This window comes from Dipodomys ordii, unplaced genomic scaffold, assembly GCF_000151885.1.
Source record: "Dipodomys ordii isolate 6190 unplaced genomic scaffold, Dord_2.0 Scaffold2, whole genome shotgun sequence".
Taxonomy (NCBI): Eukaryota; Metazoa; Chordata; class Mammalia; order Rodentia; family Heteromyidae; genus Dipodomys; species Dipodomys ordii.
Window position 1 is genome coordinate 4,276,062 of NW_012267218.1, and position 15,483 is coordinate 4,291,544.

At 44.1% G+C, this 15,483-nt stretch overlaps 1 protein-coding gene across 1 annotated transcript in view; it reads right to left on the reverse strand.

Moving 5' to 3' along the window:
* Eml1 (echinoderm microtubule associated protein like 1) overlaps window positions 1–15,483 on the reverse strand; it is a 70,600-nt gene that overhangs the window by 9,128 nt on the left and 45,989 nt on the right. The window contains exons 7-16 of the mRNA XM_013017354.1: window positions 13,601–13,670; window positions 11,303–11,413; window positions 10,422–10,517; window positions 8,671–8,805; window positions 7,876–7,975; window positions 6,533–6,687; window positions 2,846–2,971; window positions 2,462–2,593; window positions 829–896; window positions 140–228 (exon numbers count right to left, since the gene is read on the reverse strand). Coding sequence (XP_012872808.1) covers window positions 140–228; window positions 829–896; window positions 2,462–2,593; window positions 2,846–2,971; window positions 6,533–6,687; window positions 7,876–7,975; window positions 8,671–8,805; window positions 10,422–10,517; window positions 11,303–11,413; window positions 13,601–13,670 — 1,082 coding nt within the window. The remainder of the gene's footprint in view (window positions 1–139; window positions 229–828; window positions 897–2,461; window positions 2,594–2,845; window positions 2,972–6,532; window positions 6,688–7,875; window positions 7,976–8,670; window positions 8,806–10,421; window positions 10,518–11,302; window positions 11,414–13,600; window positions 13,671–15,483) is intronic.

A 15,483-nucleotide genomic window follows, 5' to 3' on the forward strand; every position in this document is an offset into this window, starting at 1 on the left:
TCCCTAGGCATCACAATTACATGCACATAAAATTTTAAGTTACACTCGAAGGAGGGCTGTGAAACTGTTTCTTTAAAGGTATCCATAGGGAACTGTACCATTCCTTGGAACTGCAGTAGGGACTAGCCTGTATTCTAACCTGGTGAGTAGCGCATTACAGAGAGCTGCTCATTCCCATCCGTGTGGACAGTGACCAAGTCTTTTGTTTCTGTATCAAACACAAACCACCTATTGTAAACACAAGATAAAAAGAAAAAGCAAGTAAGCTGTTTTGTGGGGAAATGAAAGAAGGCTATTACAATAATGTAAGACTTAAAAACAGTCATAAGAGCTAGATAAATACTCTGGATTTGCTAAGGAGAAAGCTCATTCTCAGGTTTACTCAAAGAAAAGTCCTCATACATCAGCATGTCCTAAAGAAAGGAACAGCATATTGACTGTGGTACGGGGCTCTCCTGCTCTCGCCACTGTGATGTGGTTTTTGCCTTGTGTTGGGAGCCTGTAGCCAGGGGAACCACCTATGTTCTAGGAATGAGCCCCTCCCCAATTGTCCCTGAATTCTGGCCCAGGGAGGGGGCAGGTCCAGAGGAGGGGCAGGGGCATTTCAAGGGCAGTAAGGGTCCTCCTGTGTGAAGGGTCCAGACACTCTGTGAATGCTAAGTGAGCAACCAGCAGGGGGCGGGATTTGAGACTGGGCACTTGACTTAATTCCTATAAGGCATTAGAAGCTGGGCAGATGGAGCCCAGCACTGATCCCTGTCCCTGGGGAAACGGCCAGCAAGCTCCTCTCCATCTCTGTGAAAGCACAGGCTGTGCTCTGGGGCTTACCTCCCAGTCAGTGTCCCGACCGCAACCACAGACCCTGAAGGATGAAAACCAGAAGACTGAGCTGGATCCTAAAATATTTTAAAGGAAGTGTAAATTGAGGGCCAGATACAATACTACAGCATAATACCCACCCACACGGCTGTTCCATCTCAGGCAACATGGCTCTGTTTTTCAGTCTCTCCTTTTTCCCCATACAGGAACATATTTTCCTGCATGGATGTATGTTACCCTCTAATAACACTAAAATTTTCAGAATTTTTTGTCTTTGTCTTCTCTCCATTCCCATCTCATCTCACTGGATGAGAGGTAAATGGGTAAAGGCTCTTTCCACTAAGCCCTGGTTGGGTGCCCAGTGCCCTTGCTGGCCTCTGGTGGTAAGCCTGTCAAATGGCATGCTGGATCTGGCTGGAAGCGTGGCCATTAGCCATCACCAAGAGCCCAGGGATGGAAATAGAAGGCCCCTAGATGAATGAGTAAATGAGAACCACAAGACCGGGCAGGAACTTCAGCCCCTGACTCATCATCTAATGTGCAGCTATAAGTAAGCTCAGGGCCACTGCTGATGGCAGAGAGTTCACTTTCACTTGAAGCGCTACAGTTTACAAAGCACTTTTATGTACAGTTCACCTAGGTGAGGTGAAGACGCTGAAGTCCAGAGAGGTGAAGTGTTCCTTCCTGTCCTAGGTTCCATGGCCAGTGGACAGAGGAACTGGGAGCCAGGGGGCTTCCTGGCTGGAGCTCGAGCTTCTAATCCTGGCTCTACTCTTACGTCAACCAGAGTTGTTAGCGGCCTACTGAGGGCCAGGGAGCTGGAAGAAGTGTCATAACTTTCAAAGGACCCATGGGGTGACACTGCAGAAGGCCGCTCTCCTCTACCATCACTGCAGTGTACCCCCCCCCGCACCGTCCCCTCAGCCTCTCCATCTCACTGCTGGCATCTCTTCTGAGAGCTGACCTTGGACCCAGCACTTGGGATGTGTTGGCAACTCTGCAGGAGATGAGGGATGGTGCTGGGCTCTGCACCACCCCCAGTGGAGTGTGCCTGTCATCAGTATGGGCCATAGAGGATGCACTTCTGGCTCCCTGCAGCAGGATGCTTGTTCACTGGCTGGGTTTGAGACTCAACCTGACCTGGCCATAAGCACTGGCTCTGCTGCTCTCTAACTTCTGGTAATGAATACAATCAGAACAACAACAACAAAAACCCTTCAATCTGCCAGGGACAATACACATTCTGTGTTTGGCGCGTGACAAACCATCAACCTCAAAATATTGAGATAAACTGCTGTGTATGTTTTCAGTACAGCTTGTAAATTCTGGTTAAGGTACACTGTAAATGGAATGCAGGCTCTTAACATGAATTCCTTAGCACTTGAGCCATTTAAGACTGCACTCAGGAACCTGGACCATTGATTTGGAAAGGCTAACTTGCTCTTGAAAAACTGAACAGTCAAAACACCACATGGATGAGAACACTTGAGGCAATGTTCAGAATAATGCGATTCTAAACATAAATTGAACAACATGTTGCTTTGGGATAGTTTCACATCACTATTAACTTCATGCAAAAAAAAATGAACATGTTCCAGCAGAATTTTTGCAAGAGAAATGGAAATGTAACATGCATGTTCACCTCTATGATTTTATCCCAGACAGGCCGGTGACCCACAGCATCCCAAAGAGTGGCGTGCTTGTCGTGTCCGCAAGTCAAGAACTGAGGTTTGGAGGCATGGATTGCCAGTCCCCAGAGCTCATCAGTGTGACCCTACAAAGAACCAAGACATGGGAGCTCCCTGAGATCCCGCAGTCATGTCAAGCACCACGGACACATGGCCATTGCTCTGCACCTTCCCCATGGTCCTCATTCTCCCCAGCCTAGTCACAGCAGCAACTATGACTCAGAAGTGGAGGAAGGGTCACCTGAATGTGATACTTCAGAGTGATCCCTCCTAGTGCTTGCTTATAACCTCATTTAATACTAAGTGAAGGTGCCTGGTACCTGCTAAGCTGGACCTACCTGAGTGATGGGTGCAAAGTCTCCTGACAGGGTCCCCTGTAGGACAAAGTTTCTAGTTGTACCTATCAAGATAATGTCACCTTTCCCCTCAGCCACTGTCCGTATTGGGCCGAACTGCTCAGGAATCTGCATTGGAAAGAGTCATAAAGAAAGATTTAAGGTTTCATTAAGCAAGCATTTAAAGTACTTGTATATGTGTCACTGATAGCTCTTGTAACAGTTTTATATGTACATATGAGGAGATGAAGATAGAACTATGATACCAGAGCTAGCTGCTGAGCCAATGATCAAATACCCAAACCTTACTTTTTTGTGCCCGTGTGTGTGTGTGTGTGTGTGTGTGTGTGTGTGTGTGTGTGTGTATGTATGTATGCTGAGGATTGAACAGGGCCCCTTGCACATTAGACAAACACTCTGCTCTATTTTTCAAACTACAAATGTCTTATATATCTTTAAAAGAATCAGCAAAAGTGGAATCCTTTTTTTTATATCTCCTTTCTTCTTCTTTTTTTAAAAAAAGAACTCCGCTAAATGAGATATAAGGAATATGACTGGTTGGTCCACTAGGAGGACTTCTGATACTGTAGCAGATAAAAATCTGGATAAGAATAATAAGAATTTAGTAGAGCACTAGCCTTGAGCTGAAGAGCTGAGGGACAGCACCCAGGCCCAGAGTTCAAGCCCCACGACGGACAAAAAAAAAAAAAAAGAAGAAGAATTTCTAAAAATCTCCTCCAACTTTAGAATGTAAGACATTGGCAACATCATTCTGTTTGTTTTTGAAAGCCACTGTTCATGTCGATAAACATGAATAATCTGTTAAGAAAGAAAAATTCAAAATGCACCTGTCGAGAACAATTTGCTGAAGAGATTATGTCCTCTCAGTACAAGAACCACTGGAGGCTGGCATTGGTCTGAGCTCCTACACAGTCTCTATCATTTTGTGTGTATTTTAGCACTGAGTAAAGGTGATCACTGAGCTGGACATGATGGGACGTGACTATCATCCCAGCACTTATTAGGCTGAGGCGGGGGGATGGTGAATTTGAGGCCAGCTTAGGCTACGTAGTGAGATCTTGACTTAAAAAGAAAGAAAAGAAGGAAAGAAAAGAAGGAAGAAAGGAAGGAAAAAAGGAAGGAAAGAAGAAGGGAACGAAGGAGAGAGGGAGAAAGGAAGAATGAGAGAAAGAAAGAAAGAAAGAAAGGAGGGAGGAGGAGAAAGGGAAGAAGGAAAGGAAAGAAGATGGAGCCGGGCGCTGGTGGCTCACGCCTGTAATCCTAGCTACTCAGGAGGCTGAGATCTGAGGATCGCGGTTCAAAGCCAGCCCGGGCAGGAAAGACCGTGAGACTCCTATCTCCAATAAACCACCAGAAAACCGGAAGTGGCGCTGTAGGTCAAGTGGTAGAGCGCTCACCTTGAGCTGGAGAGCTGAGGGACAGAGCCCAGGCCCAGAGTTCAAGCCCCACGACCGACAAAAAAAAAAAAAAAAAAAAGAAGATGGAAAGAAAAGAAAAATGATGGCTATCATGTAGGGAAGATGAGTCACATGGTGAGTGACATCCTCTGAGAAATCACAAGGCCTTGATACTTCCTTTGCAGTTACAATGTCACACAGGAATATCTGTGACTAGCAGTTCACAGCACATTTGCTAAAATGTCAATCAAAGTTATCACAATTAAAATCTCCATGAAAGGGGAAATGATTGCAATCTGTGATGAAAGCCTTCCTTTACCAAAGGGGATAATCAATACCACTGCCACATTGCCCTGTGGTGCAAATAGATTGGTTGGATCTAATTTAGAAGCTGAAAAAAAATCACATAATGTGTCCATTCTAAGCTAGGGATGAAGAGCATCACCCTTCAGATGGATAATTTGTAATCTGTTCACAATTTTCTGGAATGGGGAGAAAAAGCCCAGAGATGGGGGGGGGGAGAAATAGAAAGTTTCTTGCTGCTGGCTCCAACACAAGGAGGGCTGCTCACTAGGAAGCCAGGAGGTGAAGTGCATCTCCAAGTAGCCAGAGTGTGGAGAACTTGTTGGCCCTCAGCTGAACCACACACTAAGCAGAGAGCCAGGAACAACAGTTCAACAAGTAATACTGTATCTGCAAAGTAACCTGCTGGCAATTAGCAAAAAGAAAGAAAAAAGTTTAATGCTGAATCTAAATATGGCTAAAATTAAAATTGATTCTAGTATAAAAACATTCTTTTTTTTTTGGTTGTGGGGTTTGAACTCTGGGCCTGGGCGCTGTCCCTCAGCTCTTCAGCTCAAGGCGGTGCTCTACCACTTGAACCACAGCACCACTTCTGTTTTTTTAGTGGTTTATTGGAGATAAACTGGCTTTGAACCACGATCCTCAGATCTCAGCCTCCTGAGTAGCTAGGATTACAGGCGTGAGCCACCGGCGTCTGGCTCTCTAGTATAAGATCATTCTAAGATGGCTGCTGGTGGTTCACATCTGCAATCTTAGCTACTCAGGGGGCTGAGAGCTGGAGGACTGTGTTTCAGGCCAGCCTCAGCAGAAATGTCTCAAGATCCATTCTCCAATAAACTAGTAAAATACCAGACTGGAGGTACAACTCAAGTGATAAAATGCCAGCTATAAGCAAGCTCCAGTTCAAGTCCTGGTACTGGCTCAAAAAAATTTATAATGAATATATGCAGCTTAGAAATATAAATATCATAATTCATTTATGCAAAAGAATGTTTAATTCTGTCAACCATTCAGGTCTATAACATCTTTTTTTTTCTTTTTTTTGGGTCCGGTCGTGGGGCCTGAACTCTGGGCCTGGGCACTGTCCCTCAGCTCTTCAGCTCAAGGCTAGAGCTCTACCACTTGAGCCACAGTGCCACTTCTGGCTTTTTTCTGTTTATGTGGTGCTGAGGAATCGAACCCAGAGCCTCATGCATGCAAGGCAAGCGCTCTACCACTGAGCCACCTTCCCAGCCCCAACATCTTTTCTTAATAATACCATGTAAGACTGAATAAATAAACATGATAGTTAATTTAAAAAATACCAAAATTGCTACTTTACTTACAAAAACAAGCCTTTGGTCCTTAACAATATAACAAGCCAGTAGTTTAAAATGATCTAAATCATGGTACAGCAAAACAATGGGGTATGTATTTATGAAGTGTAATCACTAAGATACAGGAAGTAAATAAAGCAAAATGGACTTGTTAGACAAAAAATTCTCTATGTAAAGGATTTTATATCCTCAAAGCTTCATAATTTCATTTTACCTAGAACTTAAATTATTTCTATGATTTTAATAAAGATTTTAAGGCAGTCCTCACATGATTCCATGTGAACAATTTTCAAAACTATAAACTAGCTGGGTGCCAGTGGCTCACGCCTGTAATTCTAGCTATTCATTCGGTTGAGATCTGAGGATCGCGGTTCAAAGCCAGCCCAGGCAGGAAAGTCCATGAGACTTTGATCTTCCTTCAATAAATCACTAGAAAACCAGAAATGGCGCTGTGGCTCAAGCGATAGAGCGCTTGCCTTGAGCTGAAGAGTGCAGGGACAGCGCCCAAGCCCAGAGTTCAAGCCCCATGACTAACCGCCCTGCCCCCCCCAAAAAAACCTATAAACTAAAGATTCCAAACCCATAAGGAGACTGCTTAGGATAAGAGTGGAAGGTTCAAAAAGAAATTCTGTAGCAGTGTGCCTGCAACTTACCTCGGTTTTATGAAGTTTTTGATAGTTTCCATTCCAAGAAATGAGCTTCCGGTCCTTCCCTCCTCCCGACACCAGTGTGCCATCCCTTAACATACAAAGTGCAAAGATGCCCCCATCGTGGGCCCCTTGGACAGCGTAGCTTATTCGATTTGTACCTGAACACAGTGAGAAAACCATGATTGGCACATCAAAAGGTTCCCCTCTATCCTCTTTTAAATCTCTTTGCATTTTTGTTTTAAAGGTGACATGGTCAGTTAGAATGTCATCTTAATAGGAGCCTGTGAAGGACTCAGGTTTGATTACTGTCTCACTGAGGAGACCAACACAAAGCAAGGTATGCTGGGAGCTCAACATGGCTGAGAACATGGACTCAGTTTTCACAGGGGCACCCTACACCCCACAAGCTGTGTCCTTAGATAAAGTGGATAGGGCTACTGTTGATCCCACAGGACTGTTCTAAGGATTAAACAAACTGGAGAAAGCACCAGGGGCAGTGGGTCTCCAACAAAGTCACCTTGCTATTCTGAAATTACATCTGTGGGTTTGTCTCCATTGTCATCCCAGATTCAACTCAAAGATCCTTGAGGACAGCGAGGATATAACTTCCTAAGTTAGAAAGCACACAGGAGTGCACACTAGATGGGACTGAACACACATACCGCAAGTGACGACTCCTTCCCATGCTGTGGCCACCCACAGCAAGGATCCGGATCTGAGTCACTGGCTCTATTTGCGGCCCTCTATGACTGTCTGCCAAATGCTATGTGGATCAGAAAGATTACCTAAGTAATCTATAGCTAAATGTGCATGGGTTATTTCATCATTATATTTGTTAATAGCTCTCCTAATAGAGTTATTGATTCCATTGTAATTTTTTTTTCTGGTCCTGAGGCTTGAACTCTGGGCCTGGGCACTGCTCTTAATCTCTTTTTGCTCAAGGCTAGCACTCTACCACTCCAGCTACAGTGCCACTTCCAGCACTTTTTCTGTGATTTAATTGGAAGTAAGAGTCTCACAGACTTTCCTGCCTGGGCTGGCTTTGAACCACCATCTTCAGATGTCAGCTTCCTGTAGCTAGGATTACAGGTGTGAAGCACCAGACCCCAACTCATAGTATCTTTTAAAGAGCATTTTAGGATGATATATTCAAAGTTGATTTCCTAGTTTCCTTCTTTTCCAGTTTCATGAAAACCACACACACACACACACACACACACACACACACACACACACACTTAACAGTAATCATGTATATTATATTGACAATTTTTATAGAAATAATCTTTGATGTCTGACCTAAAACATAAGCAAAAAAAATCAGCTTTAGGAAAATTACTTGTTACCTTTTCCCCAAACTAAGATGTTGCCACTGGAATCTCCAGTAATGGTGTCACCATTTTCAGAAAATGTCACACACAGGACGAACTTTGGCTTTTCTTGTTTCTGTAGAATGTAGTGATTAAACATGTAAATATAATCTAGACATTAATAAAAGCTAGAACCGAAGTAAGTAACTCTATCTAGATCATGTCAGCTTCTTAGCCACTATAGGCCTTTCATTTTTTTATATACTATTACATAATATAGAGGATGCGCTTAACTGCTCTAAGAGAGAGAAATTTTTGGTAACTCCAAATGGCTGAGGAATCTTAAAGTTGTAGACAGTTTAAAGGGAGATGGGGGTGTTGGAGGAGATCAGAGATGGAGTACTCTGTCATGACTGCAGAATAAAGAGCTCTCCCAAACTGGAAGAAGGGAGGGACCTCTCAACTAGCCCATCGGAAGAAGCCCCTAGTAATCTCATGAGGCCCTCAAATGGCCAGACCCAAGCAGAGTGTCTCTGATCTCTGCAGCAAACACCTGCCTTCTCTGCACTCCAGTCAGTCAGTCACCAGCCCTATGGGGGAGGCTCTGTTCCCCTGGGCTGCATCCTTTCCCTGGCCTGAGCCATCCATTTTCACAGTGAGATCCAGAGACACATAGGGCTTTTCAGTTGCTGAGAGGTCCTAGTGGATGATCTTTATCACTGCACCTTCACATCTGACTCCACACTGGCCATGAAAAAGAATGTTAAGATGGATTGATGCTCCCTTAAAACCTAGCTGATTGCATGTTTCATGCAGGAAGCCTGTGTTTACCTCAAATAATCCTTGCTTCTTAATAAGGGAGTTTCCTTCTAGTGTCCAAAAGTAGAGATGTGACTTTCCACAGGTAACTATGATATTGGTGTCTGTGGGATGGAAATCTGCAGCAAACACCGCTTCATTGGAACACTTTAAGAAGAAAAAGAACCAAAGGCTTTAAATCTCTTTAAGATGCATATATTAAAAAGAAATAAAATCAGGATCACAAATAAATAGGTTCATTCAAGCTAAGTCTAGACATCTTCATTTTTCCCCCATTGATTTCATCTTGTAGTAAGTTAAGCTAGCTGACTCTCAGCTTTTCCTAGTGTCTGTCTGCCTCATTGGCTATGAACTTGAGGCCACAATCACAGAACACATCAGCCCAGGAGCAGCGGGCACTTCAGAACACCACACTGGATGCTTCGCCTGGCTGAGTGATGGGGTCACCTAGCATGTGTGGCTCTCCAGGCCTCTTCTGCATCTGGTGCCTGGAATCACCAGGAGTCTGGATTTTTACAGTTCCTTCGTTCCCAGCTTACTGGCTGCTCTGTCTCCATAGGAGTCCCTACTATTTGTGTCTCAGGGTCCCAGTCCCAGGATCCAGAGTGCTGGAGCTGGCTCTTCAGCACTTCAGCATCTCCCGACCCATGTCCTGCACCCCGCTCTGCTGAATTTCATTCTGACAGTTGCTTCCACCTAGTAATTCAGTTCTGTGTCCTTGAACTTGGAAAATAACTTGCCTCTGGTGACTTCCCACTAGCAAGGGCAGCAAGTACAATTTCAATCCCCAATGGAAACATCAGAAGGCAGGACTACAGCATGATAGGAAGCATGCCTGATTAGAATGCAGCTCTGATCTCAGACATGCAAAGAGAAAGCTCCACACTTAGGTTGCTGGCAACCCCAACGTTAGGTAAGAGAGGTAATCTGTTGTCAACCTTCATGTTAGATAGATAAGGTTAGAGGTATTCCTGTTAGTGAACTAAGGTTATCTAAGGTTGACGGGTGCCAAGATGAAAAATCTGAACTCAGTTTGATAAAAATAGGAATCCAATCATGATTTTTTTCAGTGATTACCTTAACAGGAGAACAACATAAGGAAGTTTTGTGACATTTTGTGTAAGTGCATTGGAAGTGGTGAAAGAGCTGAAAGGGACCATGCACTGCCAGAGAAATCCCTGGAGTGATTCCGGATCTGGCTCTCACTAGTCCTTCCTGAACCTGTTCAGCTTCGACCTCAGGGGACTGGTATCTACCTGCTCTCCCAGTGCAGAGGTACACCTCACCCACTGCCCAACTCTAGTGCCTTGCTGCACCATGCTACACCAGCACACACCAAGCACTTGGCTTTGTTGAATGACTGAAAGAAAAAGTAAATAAGTTGGGCATTGGTGGCTCATGCCTGGAATCCTAGCTACTCAGGAGGCTGAGATCCGTGGATCAAGGTTCAATTGGGGCAGAAAAGTAAAGACAAGAGAAAATGCAAGGCCCTGAGTTCGAGCCCCAGTTAGAGAGGGAGGGAGGAACAGAAAGAGGGAGGAACAAAAAGAGGGAGGGAGAGAGATTGAACAAATAAATGATCAAATGAATTCAAGGGTAGTAGGAAAGAAGAAAAGGACAGGTGTTTGGGTATGGGATCCTATAAGAAGGGCAGTGGTCATTGTCCAAGTTGGGACAATCTCCAGGCTGGGAGATCCTGGCACATGTGGGGAGGAGGCTACAGACTCTAGGGGAAGTAGCCCAACAGAAAGCTTGAGCAAGACCTTCACATCGGCCAGTCTTTCTTCTCTCTGCCAGTCCCACACAGACAGCACGTGTTCATTGGAGTCATCCACAGCACAGAGACTGCTTCCTCCGTTCTAGGGAGAAACAGTAATTCACAGAAGACTACATTTGAGAATAAAACTGGATGGGCAGGATGAAACACAAATATCAACTTTACTTTTAACAGAGGCCCTCAACTTTAGTTAGACTATTTTGGAGACCAGCTTCCTTGACCAGAGATCAGGTGAGTGTGGGACAATGAGAAACCAGGGTGGGAGTGAGAGGGGTCAAAGGGCAGCTTTTCACTACCCCAAGAGGGCTCACACCCCTCCTTCCAGAGGAGACAGTACCTGCAACAGGCACCGCCAGGGTCTGCTGTCAGGAGAGGACAGAGCTCCTGCAGGATGGTCATTGGTGTGAAGCCAGGGGGCATGAATTATGTAACATGTAGTGTGAGTGTCATGCCCATGGGAATGGGATCGTGTGAGGCGTGTGACTGCGTCTCTGAACTGATGGAGCAATGGAATCTGTGCACATCCTAAGGAAGGCTGGAAGACCACTTCAACCCCTGCTTGTGGACACACAACCAGCGGCCTGATCAGGATGGCAAGGCCACAGTGGAGCTGCCTTGGGAAGGGGTAAAGTTCAAAGGCAGAGCAGGTGAGCTGCTGTAAGGAAAGGGAAAGCCAGTCTCCTGGGTGGGGGCTTTTTTCTCTTCAAGCTCAGAAGCTGCAAAGGTTTGGTGGGAAGTGTGTGTCCCTGATGAGGGTTCCTGGGCAGGGGCTTGAACTTCAGAGGTCCCTCTGAGGTACAGTCTACAGTCCCTCAACCTTGAGAGGACTGTCTCCTCTCTGTGCCCACCCTTCCGGCTGACACTTACGGACTTGGAGAATGCAATGCAGGTGACAGCTCGATCAAAAAAGCCTATTCCGATGACATGCAGAGTGTTCAGCGTCACTGAATCCCAGATGCGGACGTGTGGGGGTAATTGCTGGTTCAAAAAACATAGTCATCAGTTGTGGCAAATCGATTTTTACCTTGAAGCTGCAAGATTACTTGGACACACAACTTCAAAACAAAAGGTTTCTTCTTCACATTTGAGAAGTGTGTTTCTGAATGTAAATAAACCATTTTCAGTGCCTTCGGGAGGCCCTGGGTCCTGTGGCCAGTTGAGCCATTAGGACAGCTCTATCAAGTTATAAATTTTGACTAACCCATCTCTGACTGCACCAGAATAACTGACACTATTTGTACATCTCCAGGTAGCTGAATTTCAGAAGTGCTAAAATTAACAATACATATAAGGAGGTGGGGCACTGGTGGCTCACACTTGTAATCCTAGCTACTCAGGAGCTTGAGGCCTGGAAGAATGCGGCTCAAAGCCAACTTGGGCAGAAACTATTCAAGACTCCATCGCTAATTAACCAGCAGACTGCTGTGATGGAGGCATATCTCAAATGGTAGAGCACTAGCTGAACAAACACGCTGAGTGAGTGTGGGACCCCTGAATTCAAGTCCCAGTAAGACAATCAGCCAAACAAACAATTAAGTCGAATCAAACAATCAAACAAACAAATCTGAGCAATTGCAGATTCGCTGCCATGAAACAATACCAAGACACAAGGCCATGCAGGCATTACCAAGGGTGATCTAGTTAGGCCTTGTTTCCAAGTAGCTGGGTGTCCACACTCTCACTTGGCCACAGGCTTTCTCCATGGTTAAGTTGAAGGGATTAGCTCAGATAGTTACAACATTCTTTCTAGTTCTAAAGTTCTGATTCAAATTCAATGTCAGAAGCTGAAACACACTTTTAAGCCACTAGAGGTCAGAACAAATGGTGTACTATACTAATTTTAAAGAACTTTTCAAGGCTGTGTAACATTAAAAAAAAATTGAACATCTGTTCCATTTATGCAAATTTACATAACAGTAGTCTGATTTCCATTACTTGTGTTCTTTTCAAGTGTAGAATTTTAATGAAAAGTAGCATAAGGTTAGTATTCAAAATTCAATGTTATTAAAGCATTTTCTTAAATAGGTAGCATTTATGTTTTCTAGGAGAAAATATGTTGATAAAAATTAACATACTTATTGTGATTAGTCTCATGTAATACATCACATAATAACAAGGTATAAAAAAATTGACATCAGTCAGGTGCTGAAGGCTTATGCCTGTAATTTTAGCTACTCAAGAGGCTGAGATCTGAGAATTACAGTTTGAACCAGCCTAGGCAGAAGTCTGTGAGGAGCCGTATGTAACAATAACCAGCAAAATGTTGGACTGAAACCATGGTTCAAGTGGTAAAATACCAACTAAGCAAACAAGCTAAGCAAGTGCAAGACCCTGAGTTCAAACCCTGGTCCTGGGAAAAAGAAAAACAACAACAAACAAGCCATGGCAACCACAAGACTGTAATATATAAGGAACTTGAAGCCAGTTTTGAGTTGTTCTCTATTTGTTAGATTCCATAAAATCTTGCCATTGTTTAAAAAATATATTTCAAGCCTTGATGAAATACTTACAAAATCTGTGTGGAAACCTTAGAGAGCTTTTGAGTTTAGCCCACGGGCACAAACCCCACAGACTACGCCATGACCACAGGGCATTCACAACTGAGGGAGCACCGGTCGCAAGTGATTATCTTTATATGTGTGTGCCAATCTCTGGGGCTCGAACTCAGGGCCTGGGCACTGTCCCTGAGCTCGTTTTGCTTAAGGATAGAGCTCTATCAATCAAGCCAGAATTTCATTTCCAGATTTTTTGCATGTAGTTTTTTGGAGATAAGAGTGCCTTGGACTTTTCTGTCTGGGCTGGCTTTGAACCACCATCCTCAGATCTCAGCCTCCTGAGTAGCTAGTATTATAGGCGTGAGCTACTGGTGCCCAGTATTATCATGATTTTTTAAATTCTACACATTTAATAGAGCCTTTATGTTTTAATGCTTAAAATATGTGGATATTTTAAGAACTAGTGAATTATGAAGAGACAACAATGCTCTTTTAAAATGTACTGGAATTGCGGTGAGCTCAAAGGCTCTGTAAGGTTGCTGAGAACTCCTAGTGAGAAGTTTCCAGATGCTGTAATGGCACCTAAGCGGGCTGACTGGTTAGCAACATGTTTCCAGGGAACTGTTCTGTTGCTAGCTCCTTATAAAAATAGGAAAAATATGCAACTCACCTTTCCATCCTTAGATGTGCCTGCGACTTGTCCTGTTGCTATAGTAATCCTGTCAGGGTGAACTGCCAGGCTGAGAAAAGGACATTATAAGGCATCTATGCTGTAAACTATAATCTAGTTAAAAATGGAAATGTAAGAAACTCAGAATGCCTAGCTGTTTATAGTCTCACTGAAGCAGATTCATTAAACACCAAATATCCTTAGGCAATGAATGTCATTTCATTTCATCTCAATTCTCTTATCTCTTCCAGAGAATTTCCAAACCTAAGGCACCCACTGCCAGAAAAAACAGCATTTAACTCTCAGGACCACTTAATTAGTGTAAAGTCTTTATTAGGAAATAATTTCAAAGTAGGGCTTCAAATCCTGATGGCTCATGCTCAGTAATCCTAGCTACTTGGGAGGCTGAGAATCAGAGGATTCATATTCTAGGCCAGCCCAAAGGACCCCTCAAACTGTAGCTGAGCATGGCAGTACAGTCATCATCCTAAACTATGTGGGAAGCTGAGACTGGAAAGAGTATGGCTCCAGAACAGCCTGAGCAGAAAAGTCTGTGAGATTCTATTTTGGTAGAAGGAAGCTGGGCGCAGTGGTGCACACCTGTGATCCCAGTAACTGTGGGATACCTCAGATAGGTGGGTTTTGGTTCAGAAAGCAAGAACCTATCTTACAAATAACCAGTACTAAGCTTGGTGCTGATAGTTCACACACGTAATCCTAGCTACTCAAAAAGAGTAGCGGAGGAGTGTGGTTCAGAGACAGCCTGGGCAGGAAGGTCAGTGAAACTTATCTCCAAAGCAAAAATGCAGAAGTGGAGCTATGCCAGCTTTGACGGAGAGGGGTAAGGGACAGAATCCAGGTCCTAAGTTCAAGACCATCAACACCCATTAACATGCAAAACATCACTGGAGATATGGTTCAAGGGTAAAGTACCCAACGGGGAAGCATGAGGCCCTCAATCTCAGTATTGACCAAAACCAAATCATTTTGAGTATGATAAATAATAAAGATACCAAGTCTTCTGTAGGAAGGATTTTTATCATTGACTAGGGACCCAGGACAAGATCTTTCGTTAGGTCATGAATGAATTATGAGCATAGCAGACTCAGCCATAAACATGAAGCAAAATATTATTTTATTTTATTTTTTAAAGTGCAGAGCCAGTGCAGTGGTTCAAGTCTGTAATGCTAACTACTTGGGAGGCAGAGATCAGGAATGTGGGCTCAAGTTCAGACCCAGGCACAAAAGTTCATGACACTCCACCTTGACCAATGACTGGGAACAGTTGTGGACACCTGCCACCCCAGTGGACATGAGGAAGCACAAATAGGAGGCTCACAGGCCACTATACAAAGCGAGACCCTATCTTTAAAAGAAAAATTATATTTGTCAGTCAGGGCGCTTGAACTCTGGGCTTGGGCGCTGTCCCTGTGCTCTTCAGCTCAAGGCTAACACTCTACCACTTGAGCCACAGCACCACTTCTGGTTTTCTAGTGGTTTACTGGAGATAAGAGTCTCATGGAATTTCCTGCCTGGGCTGGCTTTGAACCTCCATCCTCAGATCTCAGCCTCCTGAGTAGCTAGGATTACAGGCGTGAGCCACCAGCGTCCGGCTAAAAAATTTTTTATTATAAACATGAAGAATACAAGGATTACAGAATAAAGTTAGGTAAAGAGTACATTTCTTTTTGGACAGTGTCACCTCTTCCCTTGTTCTTTCTCCCAGTTTTTCCTTCCCTGTCTTTAAAATAGCCCACTCGAAAAGGTTTGGCAGATTCATACAAGTGACAGAGCACCTACCTAGGAAATACAAAGTCCCAAATTCAAATCCAGCATCATTAAAACAAAATGAACAAAAAACCCCAATACAGACCCAACTCTAA